We start from the raw sequence: 18,993 nt of genomic DNA, 5'->3' as shown, positions 1-18,993 counted from the left end.
TAATAATAATAATAAACATTCTTACAATGAATTTCCATGCTGAGTTGGCACTCCCATCACACAAAACTGTTGCTGAGAGTGGTTGTTTCACTTAAGGTGACCCAGCTAGTCAATGTAGTCCATATCTGATAGTACAAGTTCAGGCAGTACTACAGACTTCTGGGACTATTCTTTTTAGGAGGGGCTCTTCTCTGAGTAACTCTTTAAGTCACAAACCTCTTTGCACCCTCCAAAGCGTCAACTTCAAATGAAAACGTTTATTAACTGTCTTCAATGTTCAAGACACTTGTAGGTCCTGGAGGCTGAAAAAGGAAGTGGTATCTGCCTCCCGGGGTTTGCAGTCAAACCAAGAGCCATATTTGGAGCAAATGGGGAGGTTTGATTAAGTGCCAAATAAGAGGGTAGGTGGGCATCACGGGAAGTGGGGAGGAGGAGGGAACTTCTGAAGGAGAGAGGTGTTCCAGCATGGCCTTCTGAGAAGGGTCTGGAATCAGAGAGATTCAAGCTAGCTGCTGGAGAGTCCCGTCCTTCCAGGTGGTTGTCACTGGGCCACCTGTGCCAAGAAGTGGCACATCCAGCCATTCATGTATCCACACAAACCCGTGTCGGCTGAGCTCCCACTGTCTGGCAGACTCTGAGAGGACTCCCTCATAGCTCCCATCTCATGTAGCCATGGCGCACCCTACTATCTGCTTTCCAGTTCTTAATCCTGGGTCCTGGGCCATCCAGATTGGGAGGCGCTCTGAGCAGCATGTCTGCTCTTCACTTTACCCCACTCTAATTAAATTAAGTGGTTACTTACTTATCTCCCTAGAGAGAAGAGGTTTTAGGGTAGGGAGTGTATCACCTAGGAATGCTTTCGGATGCATGTAACAGAAAACACCATCTACAATAACTTTAAACAAAGGGATTCATTTAATCACTTCACAAGAGGTTTCGGAAGTGGCAGCAGCTGCTGGTCTTCGCTCACTGGCTCAATAGCATCAAGGTGTTCTGTTGCCCTCTTGGCTTGTCTCTTGTCTTATGGTTAAAACAGGGCTGCTACAGCTCAAGACATTACATTCAAATGCAAGGCAGGAAGGTGGAGAAAGGAAAGAGATTGGTGTCCACCGAGTCTATCTCTTATAAGGAAGACAAATGTCTTCCCAGAGCCTGTAGCAGACTTCTGCTTATTTCTCCTTGGTCAGACCTGGGCACCCGTAACTTCAAAAGAGGCTGAAGAAGCAAGTGTCTCACCAGAGGCTGGGAACATTGCCACTCTGTGCAATGTGGGAGTTTATTATCGAAGACAATGGGGGAATGAATTTCAGGGAGGCAATCATGTTAGCCACAAAGAGAGCTGGGGACTTCCTTGTATAATCTGAGGCACTGAGCTCCTGCTCCCAGCTCCTGCCCAAGAAACTTCTGGACAGTAACTTCTGGACAGTCCCTACCACTGAAACGTCAAGCTGTTTCTTCCTAGCCTGTCCTTAGATGAACCTTGAGAACATTATGCTAAGTGAAGTAAGCCAGTCACAAAGCTACCCTACTGTCCTCTTCCCTCCAGCACATGGAATCAAACACCAGCCTCCTCGCCCTCCCTCCCTGACTCAGCCAGGAGGCTGTTCTCCTGGTTTCTGCTCAGTTTCACCCACTATGGAGCCCCTCTGGGAAAGTTAAAGGGAGGGAGAATAAAAGAGGAGGGAGAGTGTTAATTAAACACCAGATGTTTAACTCTGTTAATTAATGGCTCTGTCACCCTGAGTGGTAGCAGCCTTCTCTTCTCTGTCTCCTTCACCCTCACTATTCTCTTTTTCTCTGGAGGGCCTTGAGTTTGAAGCTAAAGAACTCAACATTTGTTCAGTGGGGCCCTGAGACCAGCAAAGGGTAAAGGGAGAAAGCTGGCTAGGGCAACCCAGGAAGAGGGGGTTCCCTTGTCCAGGAGGGAGGCATGGACAGATTGGCAGTAGGAACGGAAAGAAGGAACAGTGTGAGAGACCAAAGCCCAGAGGTCACAGAGAGACATGTTTTGTTTGGTGCACATAGGGATTTCAAAAAATGCAAGCAGTTGCAAGCATTTAAAAATGGGGAAAATTTCACATAAATCCAGATGTGCAGATCTTCTTTAAAAATAGGCAGGTCTGGGCCTGTGTCCTCACACAGCAGCAGTTAGCTGGTGGAAAGTAGAACTGGGTAGCTGGTAGCTGTCCTACCCAGATGAGACGTGTGTCCTCCCATCCTCCTCTGCCTCCACCCCACATACTTGGCTCATACGTCACATGTCACCTGCCATCCCATCTGGGGTTGGGATCCACTGAGGTACAGGTGCCAGGACTCGACAATGGGTTGCCTGTAGGAGAAGACAGAGAGGAGAGCCTGAGAATGTTGAAACGTGAGTCAGGATATTTAGGGAAATTGTAGGACCAATGACAGAAATGAGGAACGTGGGAGGAGCAGGTTAAGGGAGAAAAATGGCAAATTTATTTTGGGCAGGCTGCAGTAGTGATGCCTGGATGACATGGAGACGGAGGCGGCCTGGTGGTCTGGAGTCCAGAAGAGAAGGGCTGGCAATCCGCAGAGCTGGTGGGGCAGGGGTGGAAGTGGAAGCCCTGGGGAGGGAGGGAGGGAGGGAGGGAGGCTGAGACCACCCAATATTGGCTACAGTGAGAGAAGAGGGAATTGAGGATAGAACCTTTGAGAACCACACATTTGGGAGAAAGAACCAGAAAGAAAAGTTAGGGCCAACTGAGAGGGTAGAAAGAACCTGGACTGTGTAACAACAGAGAAGTAGAAACAGGGTTCAATATTTTTATGGCACCTTCCTCTATATGATCTGTTTTGATGCCCAAGTGGTATTTCCAGAAAGCCAAGGGAGTCAAATGTTCTGCTCCTCCTGATGCCCCATGTTCTCTGTCTCCCTTCTTATCTGCTACAGCTGGCATCCCAACGAGACACAAAATCAGCCACTTATATCATAGCTTTTTAACCTCTTTCAGGCCATTTGGATTCTTATCTCTAATAACTTTAGAATAAAATCAGCCACTTATATCAAAGCTTTCTCTTTTCTTTTTCTTTTTCTTTCTTTCTTTTTTTTTTTTTTTTTTTTTTTTTTTTGAGTCAGAGACTCGCTCTGTTTTCCAGGCTGGAGTGCAATGGCACAATCTTGGCTCACTACAACCTCTGCCTCCCGGGTTCAAGTGATTCTCCTGCCTCAGCCTCCCAAGTAGCTGGGAATACAGGTGCGGGCCACCACACCTGGTAATTTGTTTGTTAGTAGAGATGGGGTTTCACCATGTTAGTCAGGCTGGTCTCGAACTCCTGATCTCAAGTGATCTGCCCACCTCGGCCTCCCAAAGTGCTGGGATTACAGGTGTGAGCCACTGCACTCGGCCAGTTCGGATTCTTATCTCTAATAACTTTAGAAGGAAAGGCTTGGTCTGTAATTGAAAGTTTTATTAGCATCCCAGAAATGACCTGCTAGGTAAGCAATAGCCCCTGGTGCTGTCTGCTCATCTCCTTGAGTGTGTAGGAGGGATGCAGCTTCTGTGACCAACACAGACACACACGCGACTCTTTGCCACCCTGAAAAGTCTCTGCTCTCTATGAGTGGCCAAAAGAATGGGACTTTGGGGTCAGAGTGCCCTTGGGCCAGACCGGACCTGTAGCCACCCATTGTGGTTCTCTAGTCTCTCTAGTTTATACATGTGTCAAATGAGAGTGAGGGTGGTGTGCGCATTAAATAGGATAATTTTCATGGGGGATCGGGGGTAGGGGAAGCTGGGGCAGAGTCTGAGCCCATCACCCCAGTCTGTGGTTCTTTCTGTCTCCCTCTGACACCACCAGCACAGAAAGCAAGGCAGCAGATGTTACTGGTCTCACTTCATTTCCATAGATTTACAAGCATCCCTTTATGTGTTACTGAAAAATTGGGTGTAAATCCTATTTTAAGAACACAGTGGAACTCATTACTTAAAGAACACTTTGGAAAATCCTTTTGGGAAGTGAATAATAATCACCTTGTGTGCCGGTGTTGATGAATTTCTTTTTGTTGGAGTGCAGTTCACCTGGAAGCTCTTCCCGCAATCTCCCCTTTCCATTTTGTGGCCGTCCTCTTTCTCACGGGACAGACCCTGTTCCCCTTTCCTGTGCCTGTCATTTCCACATCTCTGCTCCTCCCTCTCCCCCACCCGCCGGGCCTGCATGTCCGGCTTCCTGATGTTCCTCCAGCAGTAGCTCCTTCTTCCCTGAGACCATGTGGCCATGACTTGCCAGGATCCATTTACTGGCTGCTACTTCTTAAGAAATTCAGTCACAGATGAGTCTCTGGATGCCAAAATGTGTTTGCCATGTGGGAATGACTGAGCGGGAGTCCCTAGGGTGAGTGTGGCAGGCAGAATAATGGCTCACGAAAGATGTCCATGTCCTAATCCCTGGAACCTGTGAATATGGTGCCTTACAATGCAAAAGGGAATTTGCAGATGTGATTCAGTAAAGGGCCTTGAGGTAGGGAGATTACCCTGGATGATCTAGATGGGCCCAATGTAATCACATGGATCCTTAAAAGTAGAGAACCTTGCCCAGCTGTGGTCCATGGGAGAGACAACAGTGGAAGAAGGGTTAGAGATTGCAATGTGGCTGGCTTTAACTATGGAATGTGGGCAGCCTCTAGAAGCTGAGAAAGGTGAAGAAATGGATTCTCCCCCAGAGCCTCCATTGAGGAATGCAGTCCTGCTAATGCCTTGATTTTAGCCCACTGAGACCCATGTTGGACTTCTAACATATAGAAGCATAAGGTAATACATGTGTGTTTGAGGCCTGGCATGGTGGCTCATGCTTGTAGTCTCTTTGGAGAGAGAGAGGCAGGAGGACACTTTGGGAGGCTGAGGCAGGAAGATCTCTTGAAGCTGGAAGTTCAAGACCAGCCTGGACAACATAGTGAGAACATCTCTACAAAAAATTTTAAAAATTAGCCAGGTATGGTGGTGCAACCTGTTGTCCCAGCTACTTGGGGGCTGAGGCAGGATGATCTTTTGAGCCTAGGAGGTCAAGGCTGCAATGAGCTGTGATCATGTCACTGTACTAGAGCCTGGGCAGCAGAGCAAGACCCTGCCTAAAAAAAAAAAAAAAAAAAAAAAAAATGTTTGTTTCAAGCCATTACTGTGGTGATTTGTTAAAGTAGCACCAAGAAACAAACACAGCAGCAACCATGTGGTCCCTGGGGCAGTCTGGCCTCATATCTGACCTCATCTCTTTTGCCTGGTTCATCATGTATCCATGACTCACCCAAAATTCTCCCCCTTCAGTGAGTGGTTCCAGCTGGTGCCTGGCCTGTGTCTCTTGGATGCCCTGTGGCTTCACTCCGTCTCCTGTTGCCCACCACCTCGTCCCTGGGCCGCCTGATACCCCAGCCCAACAGCTAAGGTGTGGATGGACAGTAGGGGGCTGGCTTCTCTCACTGGTCGGGGGTAAGTGTGCCCAGGGGAGTGTGAGGGGGCTGCAGCAGGTACCAGACTGAGGGGAGAGCAGGGAGAAGACCCCCTCATCTGGGGCATCATCAGCATACCTCCTAGGACCTCAGTCCACTGTATTTGAGCAGCTCTTCCTTTTTAAAAATTGTGGTAATATATATATAACATGAAATTGGCCATTTAACCCTTTTTAAGTCCACAGTTCAGTAATATCAGGTACACTCACATTGTTATGCAGCCATCACCACCCTCCATCTCCAGAACACTTCATCTTGCAAAACTGAAACTCTACACCCATTAAACAATAATTCTGGCTTCCTCCTGCCCCAGACAAGCACCATTCTACTTTCTGTCTCCATGGATTTGACTACTCTAGGTACCTCATATAAATGAAATCATGCAGTGTTTATCTTTTTGTGGCTGGCTTACTTCACTTAGCATAATGTCCCCAAGGGCCATCCGTGTTGTAGCATGTGTCAGAATTTCCTCCTTTTATAAGGCTGAATAATATTCCATTGTATATATCTTTCACATTTTGTGTATCCATTTATCTGTTGATGGACACTTGGGTTACTCCGCCTTTTGGCTATTGTAAATAATGCTACTCTGAACGTGTGTACAAATATTTCTTCGATATCCTACTTCTGGTTCTTGTGGGTATATACCCAGAAATGGAATTGCTGGATCATATGGTAATTCTATATTTAATTTTTTGAAGAACCGCCAGACTGTTTTACATAGCGGCTGCACCATTTTACATTCCCACCAACCCATTTTAACTATTTTCAAGTATGCGGTTCAGTGGCATTAAGTTCATTCACACTGTCCTGTAAGCATCACCACCATCCATCTCTGTAGGAGCTCTTTGAATTACAGAGAACTAACTCTCTGGATGTGAAGAAACTTACTGGGGAAGTGAGTAGAAATGGGCCCTCCCCACAAAGGTTTATGCTGAGCAACTGAATTGATGTTGGAAATCCCAAGAAAATCCAGGCCTTTAGTTGGATTTGCTGCCTGTTTTGAGCTGTGGGCATGTTTTCAAATGCAGTTTTCATTTTATGCAGCAACTGAATGTCTGATAGTGAAATGTTTCCACGGAGAGAGCCTGCCCATGGGGAGGAGGAAAAGGACGCTGCTCTAATGAATAGATAAGCTTGATTTGCGTCTGGCGACATCCTTAGCATTTAATTTCAGCAATTAAAGTAGGCAAGTCTCCTTTGTTTTCTTTTTCCTTGCAAAAACAATAAAACACTACAGAATGTTTGGTAAATAAGAAACAAAGTCCTACTTATGATATTACCTTAGTGAAACCACCACCACCATTTGTAATGCTAATCTGTGCAAGGCATGAACCAAACATGCTATTCACCTTATTTCATTTAAGCCATACTGCTACTCTATGAGGCAGGGCCCTGGTTCTCCCCGATGGCTGCATGCTCTCTGTGCATGCATTTGGTCCATCTTCCTCCACATGCCTGTCTTCTACACAATTGCCCTCACGATGTTCACACTTTTTTTCCCAAGTGATGTAAACATTCTTGTTATATTCTTGTTTTCAGTCCTTACTGTGTGTTGACTTACTCTGTAGGAGCAAGACCAGTCTCTATAATCACAAATACAGAAGATTATAGACCACGTTTATGAGATTTTCGCCATCTGCAAACATTCCCTGGAGTGGCCTGGGCTCCACCCACATGGCTATGTCAAATAATGTCATTTTCTAAATGGCTGTGTCCTGTGTGGTGTGCTGGCATCGAGTAAGGGGCAGACTCGTGATCCCGACTGCCTGGGTTTGAATCCAGCTTTTACCAGTTTGACCTCATGCAAGTTACTTTTAACTGGTCTGTGCCTCAGTTTTCCCATCCATGAAATGGGGATGATTACAATACCCGCCTCACAGGGTTATTGTTTGGATTAAATGGCATAATATAAAGAGCATAGAACACTTCTGGGTACACAATAACATGGTTGTTATTGCTGTTGTCACTGTTACTTAATCCTACTATTACTTAGTCTCTGCCGCGAGCTCCCTGCCCAATCTTGCTGTCTCCTCCCATCCTCAGTTTCTTCATCTATAAAGCACAGTGTTGAACCATGTGATCTGTGTCAGAGCCCTTCTTGTTAAACTTTCGGTCATCACCTTGTTCCTTTTATCTTCCCCATTGCAGCTGGAGGGATGTGGGTAGGACTGCAGGGAGGACTGCCGGAACACTCATGACACACATGCGTGACTTGGAGGTTTCTAGGAATATATGGAGGAGAGAAGAACTCAGCCCAGATTGCAGAAAGCAGAGGCAGGGGATGAACTTGCCACTGGGAGAGGGCAAGGAGGTGGGGGTAGGAGAGGCTCCCCATACCCTCCCCCCCGCCATTTTAGAGCTGAAAAGTGCTAGGAAGGCTTTCCTCCCTCTGCCCCTCCCTGCTCTGGTCCAAACCTTCCCTCTGGGCCCCAGTCCCCCAGATGGTCTAAAAGGGAAGAAAAGAGGAAAATCCGTATCAAATCTGCTCTATTCAGAGCAATGGGAAGGCATCTGAATCTCAATCTTTGTGCTGAGTTGGGCTAAGCTTGGCCCCACAAGTGGTGAGTGATGTGTGGGTGGGAAGATGCTTTCACCGCCCGCCCCCACGGAGAAGCCCACTGCTGGGCCACCATACTCGGTGGCCCTGGGCAGGGGCAGGAGAGGGCTGCCCTCACAATGCCTTTCCCTCCCTGCCAAACTGCAGACAGTACACATTCTTCCCTGCTCTTGGTTTCCCCTCTATTTCCTCTTCTTTTATTTTCCTTCTCTTTTTCTCCCCCTTTCCCAGGCAGGCAGCCAAGTGGAGACTTTGAATGGAGGCAAGGATGGAGGGGACCCGGGGAAGAGGACTGGCCTGAATCCCCTTCCCCAAAGATCCTCATGGACTGAGCTGGAGGTGGGGACTAAAGGAAGCATTGCCTTCCTTCCCACCCACCCTGGCCCCTGGCTGTCAGGCCTGGGCTGGGGGAAGCTGCCAGGTGGCTGTCATCGTGCTGGGCTTGGGGGTCCAGACTCTGCCCCCTCCATCTGGAACCTCTAGAATTTGTTTCTCCAGAGCCATTCAGGACCCGGGAAAAACTGCCTCCCACAGCCCAAACTCACAGGAGGCTGGTGTGCAGCAGGAAGTCAGCTTAATAATTTATAGCCAGAAAGCACTCTCCCTAGTAAGGAAGCCAACTCAGAAAACCAAATTAAACTGGGAGAGCTGCTTGGAGAGCACGTGGAGCCAAGGCTGTGGAATGCAACAATAGGGCTGGGGCCAGTTTGTCCTCCAGGGAGGATGGTGAGTGTAGCGGCCCAGGGAGTGGGCTTGTGCAGCAGACAGACTCGGATTCAAATCCCAGCTTCACTGGCAGTGGCAGGGGGACCTTGGGCAAGTGCCTCAGCTTCAAGAATGATGCTTATGTGGGCACCTCTCGGTCTTCTTGCAAAGCTGCCATGAGATCTTGCAGGGAAAGAGCTTACCTAGCACAGTGCCTAGCATGCTGTCAATATGCTCCAGGCATTTGTACTCAAGCCCTCATCTTTTAGGGTCGTAAGTTGTCTTTTTCTTCCTGATGACACCCTTTCATGGTTTTTTTCACTAAAAAGAAAAGAAGTCTGAGGTTACCCTGGAGAGGACCTCCTTGTCGGCCGCAGTATGAGTGGCCGTGCTGCTCCTGCCTGGGTGCAGCTCTGTGGGCCACACGGCTTCCAGCCTGGTCCCTCATTCTCCCTGCTTCTGTCTGGAGTCAAGCCCCGCAGTTGGATTGGGGAATTCTCCACAAGGCTGCAAATGGGGCTGAGATCCAGCTGCATTCTGGGTGCAAGACCAGCTTCCCAATGTCTAGAGTTGCCCTGCTGACAAATGGCCTGCTCTAATCCACCTGTCCCCTTGCTCACTGCCACCAAACTTCCCAAAGCATGCACGGATCTGATCACATCTTTCTACTGTCCCAAACTATCCACAAGTCCTCCTTTTCAGCAGAAGGAAACCTCCTGAATCTGTAGGTTTGTGCTTAAGTCTCACTGTGATTTGGCCTCGGTCCTGCTTTCCAGACTCATCTCCCTCTCTGCCTCTCTCCACCAGCTTCTCCAGATTGTCCAAGGATAGGCCAGGGCCAAGTCTTTCCCCTGCTGTGCCCTCTGTCTGGAATGCTCTTCGCCCCTGATGGCTGGGGAAGCTCCACCCTTGTTCCCTTCAAGAGAGTTCCGTCTTCTACATGAGGCCTCTTAGATGCCCGCCTGACTGCAGCCCGCCACCCGCTTTCCCAGGACGTTTTTTCCCTTTTAGGGCACTCACATCAGCTGCTCCCCACAGCTCTACCCATGCGTCCTTCTTGCTGGACCCTGCAGGAGAGCTGGCCCAATGCATCCTCGTGCTGAATGGAATGGTCCCAGTGCGGCAACTCAGCTGCTACCCACCCCAGAGTGGTCTGGGCAGTCCCCTCTCTGAAAACGGGGGAGGGTTCGGGAGGCACCTGTTGGGAGACCGGTTTGGGCTCTGTGGGGGAATTCAGCTCTGATACACACCCTCTTAGCCTCTATCTCCGTCATCCTTCGCCCCTGAGCAGAGGGCACCAGTTGCTCTGTAGCTGCAGGCCTCTTGATTGCTCTGGTGTTGGCTCCTGCCCCCACTTCTCTGCGCTCCTTCACTGTCACTCGACAATGTCACCCACTCCCCCTGTTACAGCAAACCCTCTTTCTAATCTCTGTGCTGGGAAAATGAGCCCAGGAGAAGTCCCATACAAGGCGGGGAGGCCTCAGGGGACATGTGCGTGGGCGTGCATTCTCTCACACACATGTGCGTGCATTCACATGCCTCCAGGCACCATTAGAGTGACCCCAAACCCAGAACCCACAGGGAACTGGGACAGCAGCGTGAGAGAAGGCAAGAGAAGCTCTGGCCGAAGATTTGAGAAAATGCTTTCTTCACCGCTGAAGATTTCCCAAAATAGCAGGAGTTGGCTGGTACTGCATCTCCCCTCCCCCACTCCTAGAGCACCCTGCCCCAGCTCCAGTGCCAAGCAGGCCCGAGGCAAGGCAAGGCACCGGCCTTCTGTGCCCCCTTCCCCATCCAGACCCGGGGCCACAGGTCACTGTCTCTGCTCACTGGAGACATGTCTCCTCTCCTCTTTTAGACTGTAAGCTCCTTGAAGGCAAGGACCATGCTTTTGTCTTGTGAACCCCACTTTCTCATCTATACAGGGCCCAGCACATAGTAGGTGTTCAGTAAATGCTCAGTGAAGTATTATATACATGAATGAACAGATACTTAGGTAACTAGTGGAATATGTTTTACATATACTAGTAAACTAATATGAATGGGTTGCATAAAGAGCCTACTTGGTACCAGACTTAGTTCTGGGTGTATCAAAACATTCTCTCTAAGCAAGAAGCTATTAACCTTATTTCACAGGTGATGAAACCAAGGTTTGCAACCAGGTAGGGCAGCCTCCCAAGCTCAGGGCTTTCTATGATACTATACAACCCTCGGGATAATTGGATTGGCTATGCACTGCTGGTGGGGAAATTCTGGAATTATTTTAACATCAAATCAGACAGACATGTTAGAAATAGAAATTTCTGTTTGTCTTGGGAGTATTTGGTTGTATGTATGAGAAACCAAACTGTATGGGATAGGAATTATATTTAGTTAATATAATTGAGATGTGAAAAGCAAGGGCTTAAACTAGTTAAGACTGTATTATTTGCTAATAATAATAGCACTTATACAATGCCTACTTTGTGGCAGATGCTGTTCTAGGCCTGTTAGATAAAAGTTACTTATTTCATCTCCACAACATATGTGAGCTGGGTGTTATTATTCTCCCCATTTTGCAGAGAAGGAAACGAGAGACACAGCAAGCATAGGAAAGGAGTCTGGAGGTAGACAGGAGGGAGCTGGTTCCATCTTCAACGTCCCAGGTTCCACCTACCTTAGCATATGATGCTAAAGGTCACGTCCTTTGTTTTTTTAGAGACAGGGTCTAAAAAAACAAAACAAAAGAAGAAGAAGAAGAAGATGACTACTCAGGTAGGCTCAACACCTGTAATCCCAGCATTTTGGGAGGTTGAGGTGATAGGATAGCTTGAGTCCAGGAGTTTGAGACCAGCCAGGGCAACATAGTGGACTCTGTTTCTACAAAAAAAAAAAAAAAAATTGCCTGGCCTGGTGGTATGTGCCTGTAGTCCCAGCTACTCTGGAGGCTGAGGAGGGAGGATCGCTTGAGCCTGGGAGGCTGAGGCTGCAGTGGCTGTGATCATTCCACTGCACTCCAGCCTAGGTGGCAAAGTGAGACCCTGTCTAAAAAAAAAAAAAGATGAGCACCCCACAGGGCCCATATTTATCTGTTCCAGTTTCCCCTACAAACACTGACTTGACCTGCTTTGCCATCCTTAGCATGACCAAAGGCCACTTACCAGCTGCAGATGGCTACTGTGGCACCATTCCTCCTATCTGCTGACCACTCCAGAAAAAGGGAAGCCCTCTTAGAGCACATCCCTGTAAGCCCCACTGACAACCTCCTCATTCATCTCATGGGCCACCTCTTCCTGAAAGACTAGGAAAAGTTTTGAGCAGGGCAGGTTGCCTCCTGCCCTCATGAAGCAGAGGCTCCTTTAGAAAGGAGGAAGGCGAGGACAGACTGAGGAGGCAATGCCTGTTGGCAACTCCTAGTCTGACACAACTCCAAAGGGATTAAGTAAAAACGGGAAATTTTGTTACAAGGATCTGGGAGTGGGGGTGGCTCATGGAAGTAGAATGTATTTAAACCTCAGGAAAGGGCTGGAACTGGGAACTGGAAAGCTGTCAGCATGCCTCTGTCACCTGTCACTGGTCTTTGTCTTCAGATTGTCCTCAGCTCACATGGCAGGTAGCAGATAACCACCCCACGGTGGGCACAGAGGCTCATGCCTGTAATCCCAGCATTTTGGGAGGCTGAGGGATTACTTGAGGCCCAGCAGCTTGAGGTTACAGTGAGCTATGATCATGCCCCTGCATTCCACCCTGGTTGACAGCAGAGTGATATCCCGTCTCATAAAAACAAAAAAACAAAAACAAACAAAAAAAACCAACAGAAGAATATGACCACCCCACACATTTACATATTCCAGTTTCCTCTACAAAGACTGACTTGACCTTGGGGGTTCACACACCCACATTGCTGTAGGAGAGACCTGATTTGTCTGTTTTGATCACATGACCATCCTGGTACAAGCAGCTATGGCTGGGATGGGGACCCCATGGAACATATGAGGCTGCTGGGGCCTACCCCTTTGACCATAAATGGAGGGGAGATGATTTCCATAGATGGGGAATTCTTGGGAGTTGGGAAGTCATCTCCCAATTCTAGAACTCGCCTCGAAAAGTCAGACCCCGTAACATTTCCAGTGATATGGGAACCGACCACTCTTCTTTTTTCAGTATGATACCTGCAGTGGTGCTGAAATTTGCAAAGCTGCAGGCATAGACTCCTTGCTCTTGCCTCACCTGGAGGGAAGGTAATTGAGTAGAGGAGATCCCAGATCTAGGCCCTGCTCCATCCCTTCCCCACCCGTCATGTCCTGTCCTTCCCTTCTCTCCTGAAACAGCTGACAGACGTGCCGTGCTGGGGCCCAGGTGGACACAGTAATATTAATCTAGCAATTACTGATTCAAGAGGGACTTGGAGGACATATTTACATAAAAATCATAATGAGAATGGAACTTCTGCTGCAGAACTTAGGTACCTTAAGGCCTGGGATTCAGGGTAGGAGAAGAGGCCCAGGATATGCTCCTAATTTGGGCCCCTGGAGCTCAGGATCTGGCCACATAGAGGGCCAGGCCTGGGGCTCTGAAAATGATGGTCAGACCTGGGGCGGGGAGGCAGAGAGGCCTGGGAAGGGAGCACAGGTGAGCAGGAGGGTGGGAAATAGTGAGGGGAGAGGAGGGCAATTGTCCTGGCACCTTGGATGTTCTTAGGGGCTGACAGGAGAAAAGCCCCAGCTAAAGGCTAAAAAGCTGTTATTTGCATATGCATTGAGTATCCCTAATGAGGTGTTCTATCAGTCAGGGTCCCCCCAGGAAACAGATGACATACTCACTTGGGGCAATGCGAGGGCAGTTTAATAAAGGAACTGTTTACAAAGGTGTAGGAAGGGGGTTTGGGAACCATATGGGATAACTCCCTGTGCAGTACCCAGGGGCTGGTAAGCAAGGAGGCAGCACCACCCCTAGTTCTGAAGGGAGGACAGAGGGAGCAATTTCCTTCCCAAGCCTGGATGCAGCTGTGCTCACTCTGCTGCCTTCTCCTCCCTCTGTTGGCCAAACCCAAGCGGGGCCTCCTTGGATGCAGTTCCCCCACATCCATCCACCTCCCTGCTAGCGCAGAGCAGGGAGGAGGAGAGCCAGGGCAAATGTGGAGGTGCAGGCAGAGGGCATCCAGCATAAGTGTCAGAGGGCAAAAGGAAGTGCTCCAGTCCCTGTTCCTCTTTCCCCAGAGCACCAGAATAACTCATGCTAGTTGATCGCTCAGTGTCTGCCAGGTACTGCTCTAGGCCTTTTAAAGGTAATAACTCCTTTCCTCCTCACAACTGCTGAAGAAGTTGATATTGTTATTATCATCCCCAGTTTGGAGAAACTAAGGCAGAGAGAGGTTAAGTGTTTTTCCCAGAGTCACACAGCTAGCAAGGAGGAGGACTAGGACTGGGCCTTGAGTTGTCTGGCTCCAGAGATTTGACCTTGCCCTTTGAATCGCTCTTCCCCAGCCCTGTGGCCTTGTTTGAGGGGCCAGGGGTCAATGTGAGGAAAAGGGGTTGGTGGGCTCCAAGTATGGGCAGCATAGCGAAACCCCATGCCACAGGACGGACCCAGGCTAGCACTGAGGAAAAATTCCATGTGAGTGACAGTGAAAAATCATTCAAGGGAGTAGGTTTGGACCAAATCTCCCTCCCAGAGGGTCTCTGCTAAGAGGAATGGTTAGGACCTTCTGGGGAGGAGCAAAGTATGAACGAGTTTGAGCCTGAGGATAAGGGGATCAAAAAGGTGCTGTGGGTGCTAATTCCCTGTGGGGTGCAGACCAGGGAGGGAGTGGGGGGAGAAGGGGCCAGTTGGGTGCTCTGGCTTCATCCTGTTATTTCCTTGGAGGCTTGCAGCCATTCAGTGATGGGTATTATTCCATTTCACATACATGTGAAGAAACTTAGGCAGGAAAAAAGTAATCCTACTATAATTTTCCAGACCTGGAGTAAGGTAGGGGCAGTAGGAAGGGAAGAGAGAGGAAGGGTTGGGGCAAAACTCTTAGAGCAGGAAGGAGCCCCAGCCCTCTAGTCCTCCAGCTTCTACCCTCGGAGCTGCTCATCAGAATCACCTGGGAATTCCATACCTGCCAGCCCAGGACTCTGCCCCCTCAGGGGGATGATTCTGATTCACCCCAGCTCCTGTCAGGGATCCCTAATCTAGTTCAACCTTTCATTTCATTGCTGAAGAAAGTGACACCAAGGAGGTCACTCTGGTTTAGAGACCTTTGAGAGACGTAGGGTCAGCGGGGCTTGGTGACATGTTAGATAGACTAGCGAAGGAGAGAGGAGGTGGAAGGCGACAAGTTAGACAAATGTTAGGGCTTTTCCAGGAGTTTTAGTGAACCTAAACTAGTTGTTTAAAAGTTTCTTAAATCTAAAAACTTTATTGAGTAGCCAATATGTTTACCTAGTCACAAATGAAAATAATATAAAAAGGTATTTACTGAGAAGCCTTGATTCCCATTTTGCTACTTATAGATAACTACTAAAATTAGTTTTGGTTTATTTTTCTAGTGCATATCAATGCTAACATAAGCAAATATAAATACATGTTCTTATTTTTACCCTCTTATTTTCACAAAAGTTACCATGCTATTAAGCTGTTCTGCACCTTGCTTTTTTCACTTTTTTGATATGGATATTTTTCCATATCAAAACCTAGAGAAAGCCTGGGCAGCAGAACAAGACCCCTCCACTTACAACAGAGCATGCCCCTCTAGCCAGGCATGATGGTGCCTGCCTGTGGTCCCAACCACTAGGGAGGCTGAGCTGGGAGGATCGCTTGAGCCAAGGAGGTCAAGACTGCAGTGAGCTATGATCATGCCACTGCATTCCAATCCGGGCGAAAGAGCAAGACCTTGTCTCTCTAAAAATAAAATAAAATAAATAGAGAAAATCTTCACACTTTTTAACAGCTGCATAATATTCCATTGTGAAGATACACCCTAGTTTATTTGGGCAATCTCCTGTTTCTGAATATTTGGTTGTTTCCTGCCTTTCTGTTCTTTCAAAGAATGGCACAATGAACAATCTCGTTCGTAAGTCACTTTGCACATGTGCAGGTGCCTCTGTGATCTGTTTTTGCCTCTCAACTATCTGTGAAGAGGCAGGTTTGATTTTTCAATTTACAATCTGTCACAGATGGATACTTACATAAAATTCAATAAAAGTAAATTACTAGAGAAATGAATTGAAATAAAACATGCAACATACAAGCCTGAATATTTTGTTATTAGATTCAATACACATAAAATTACCCTGTCAAATCATTGTAAAGATTTTTAAACACTGACTCTCAAATCTCTGCATTTCTGTGACCATGGAGTTGTTCCAGTGTGTGAATCGACACTGGTTTGTGGAACACACTTCAAGGAGCACGAGTGTAGACACAAAGAATTAGGTTGCTAGGTCAACGGGTAAATACATGGGTAGTTTTGCCAGATATTGCCAGGATCACCCCACAGGGATTGTGCCATCTTGCACACCCCAACCCCCACAGCAGTGTATGGTAGCGGCTCTCTCCCCACTGCTTCACAGAAAGACTGCAGCATGTAACTTGGATTTTTGCTAAACCGATAGATGAGAAGTGGTATCTCAGTCTATCTTTTAACTTGTGCTGCTCTTATTATGAGTGAGGATAAGTGTCATAAATATATTTTAAGCCCCTGTTTGTATTTATATGCTTTGCCTGTTTTTCTACTGGATTGTTAGTCTTTTCCTTCTTGATTCCTAGTAGTTCTATAATCGCCCGATGAATTCATCTTGCTTGCTGTCCAGAAAAGCCAATGCATTGAGAACAGCGGGTTTTTGCAATAGAGAAAGAACTTAATAGATGCAAAGCCAGCTAAGCAGAAGGACAGGAGTTTATCATTATTCAAAGCAGCCTCCCCCAAAATTCAGAGGTTAGGGCTTTTAAAGGATAGTTTGGGGAGCAGTGGGGCTAGGGAGTAGAGAGTACTGATTGGTTAGGTCGTGAATGAAATCATAGGGAGTTGAAGCCTGTCTTCTTGTGCTGAGTTCAGTTCCTGGGTGGGGGGGCCACAAGGTCAGATGAACCAGTTTATCAGTCTGGGTGGCACCAGCAGATCCAACAGAATGCAGGGTCTGAAAAATACCTAGAACACCAATCTCAGGTTTTACAATAATGTTATCTATAGGAGCAATTAGGAATCTTGTGACATCTGGCTGAATGACTCCTGAGCCATACTGTCTTATCCTGTGGCTAATTAGTTAGTATTACAAAGGAGGTCTGATCTCCAAGCAAGAAGGTGGTTTGCTTTGGGAAGGGGCTGTAATCTTCCTTGCTTCGAAGTTAAACTGTAAACTAAATTCCTTCCACAGTTAGCTTGGCCTAGGCCTAGGAATGAGCAAGGGCAACTTGCAGGCTAGAAGCAAGATGGAGTCTGTTAGGTCAGATTTCCTGCACTGTCATACTTTTTGCAAAGGCAGTTTCAGTTCTTTATATATTAGGAATATTAGTCTCTTGTCTGTGATATGAATTGCAAATATTTTTTCTAGTCTGTCATTTTCCTTATGATTTTGATTGATGTTGTTTTTGGGGAGAGGAGGGGGAAGTGCAGGTGTTTGTTTTTTAATGTAGTCAAATTTATCTATCTTTTCTCTGATGACTTCTGGATTTTGAGCCATGGTTTCCCATGCCAAGATATAAAGGATCCTGCCTGAATTTTCTTCTAGTATTTTTATGATTGTTATCCTCAACATTGAAATCTTTTGTCTATTTGAATTTTCTCCTAGTATATAAAGTATGAGTTATGGATCCATATTTATCATTTTACAAATAGCTACCCATGGCCTCAGCTCCATTTATTAAAATCCCTAAAATACTACCTTTATCATTAAAACTAATTTTAAACCATTTGGGATCATAAATAGAAAAGGCACTATAATTTGTCAGTTTTGTACAGAATGCTATTACAAGGGAAATTAGCTTTCAGGGAATGATCTATATCTTTGCATTTACTAGAGCAGAGCAAACTCTGAGTAACATAAATACAATAGAAATTTATTTTTCAAATCCTGTGGGGGCACTGATAACCACAAGGAAATTGAGGGAAGTGGGCCCAGATGGAGGGAGCACTTGGTGAGACTGAGTGTTTATGTTGCAGGTCTTCTTCCCTGTCTGCCTCCCGGAGCTAGGACTGCAGAGGGGCCTACCATGGTGCTTGCAGGCCCCCTGGCTGTCTCGCTGTTGCTGCCCAGCCTCACACTGCTGGTGTCCCACCTCTCCAGCTCCCAGGATGTCTCCAGTGAGCACAGCAGTGAGCAGCAGCTGTGCGCCCTTAGCGAGCACCCCACCGTGGCCTTTGAAGGTAAGAGCTGCTTCCTACTTGGCCCTGTCTTGCAATGGCCGTGTCCTGAAGGACTTAGGTCAGACCTTGGCAGGATGTTTCTGGCTGTTGGATGTCCTTGGGATGTTCATTAACTGCTGGGTCCTGGGGACCTGAGACTCTTCCTCTGGTGCTGGATGTTTTAAGAAGGATGGGCAGCAATGGGCTGGAGGGGTCTAATTTTTGTCTCTCGGTAATTTATTCAGGCCCTTCATGCGTGCCAACCTGGGGTAAGGGGAGTCTTTTGCTAGAAAAGGAAGTTGTGGATGCCCTGGGTGGGGGTGGCCGGGGGTCTCAGCATGACTCATGCATTAGGAGGTGACTGGAGATCTCTGGAAAGCTTCCTTCTGCTCTAAGGGGCTGCAGGGATCCCTCTCTTTAGGGTCTTGGGAAACCCCAGTTTAAGGGCCCTGGTGACTCATAACTCCTTCTGTTTGTCAAGGGAGGGTATGAGAATGTCCTATTAAAGTGTTTCCCAAACTGGGATCTGTAAATCACTGGAAATATTCCAAGGGGTCTGTAAATTCTTGATAAGACTTTCTAAAATTAGTATATACATTCTAATACTTGCTAAAAAACAAAACACAAATACCAGAGCATCCCAGACATTCTCTCACGATCTGTTGCCCAGTTTGGGGGTGGGTCATGGTTGTGTTACAGTCACATTAGTACTTCTTGAACCACCACCTACTTGGCAGCTCACACTGGGATCTGCAGATGTAGTCTCAGGGGTCCCTAGGTTCTTACGTTTGATTGACACTGGCCGGTTTCCTCCTCATAGTAACCCTTTTGGGGAGGCAGTGCCAGGAGATCGTCACTGCCTTTTACAGATGGGAAGGCCTAGGCGTGGTGGGCCAAAGAGGCTTGTCAGAGCCAGTCCTCAGTGCTGGGCTCCTGACTCCATGTACAGTGCTCTGT

At 47.5% G+C, this 18,993-nt stretch overlaps 1 protein-coding gene across 9 annotated transcripts in view; it reads left to right on the top strand.

Moving 5' to 3' along the window:
* Positions 1-18,993, top strand: part of SEMA5B (semaphorin 5B) — a 120,166-nt gene that overhangs the window by 61,965 nt on the left and 39,208 nt on the right. For 7 of the 9 annotated variants that reach the window (XM_054482451.2, XM_054482446.2, XM_054482449.2 and 4 more), the window contains exons 2-3: positions 5,283-5,444; positions 17,854-18,057. In XM_054482451.2, coding sequence (XP_054338426.1) covers positions 5,321-5,444; positions 17,854-18,057 — 328 coding nt within the window. In that variant the 5' untranslated portion in view covers positions 5,283-5,320. Of the gene's footprint in view, positions 1-5,280; positions 5,445-17,853; positions 18,058-18,993 lie in introns of those variants that run through there. The other 2 variants (XM_054482453.2, XM_054482454.2) reach the window with 2 other exon arrangements.

The sequence above is a fragment of the Pongo pygmaeus genome, chromosome 2 (assembly GCF_028885625.2).
Source record: "Pongo pygmaeus isolate AG05252 chromosome 2, NHGRI_mPonPyg2-v2.0_pri, whole genome shotgun sequence".
Taxonomy (NCBI): Eukaryota; Metazoa; Chordata; class Mammalia; order Primates; family Hominidae; genus Pongo; species Pongo pygmaeus.
The sequence above is the reverse complement of the archived record's forward strand: the minus strand, read 5'-3'. Positions and strand labels throughout refer to the sequence as shown.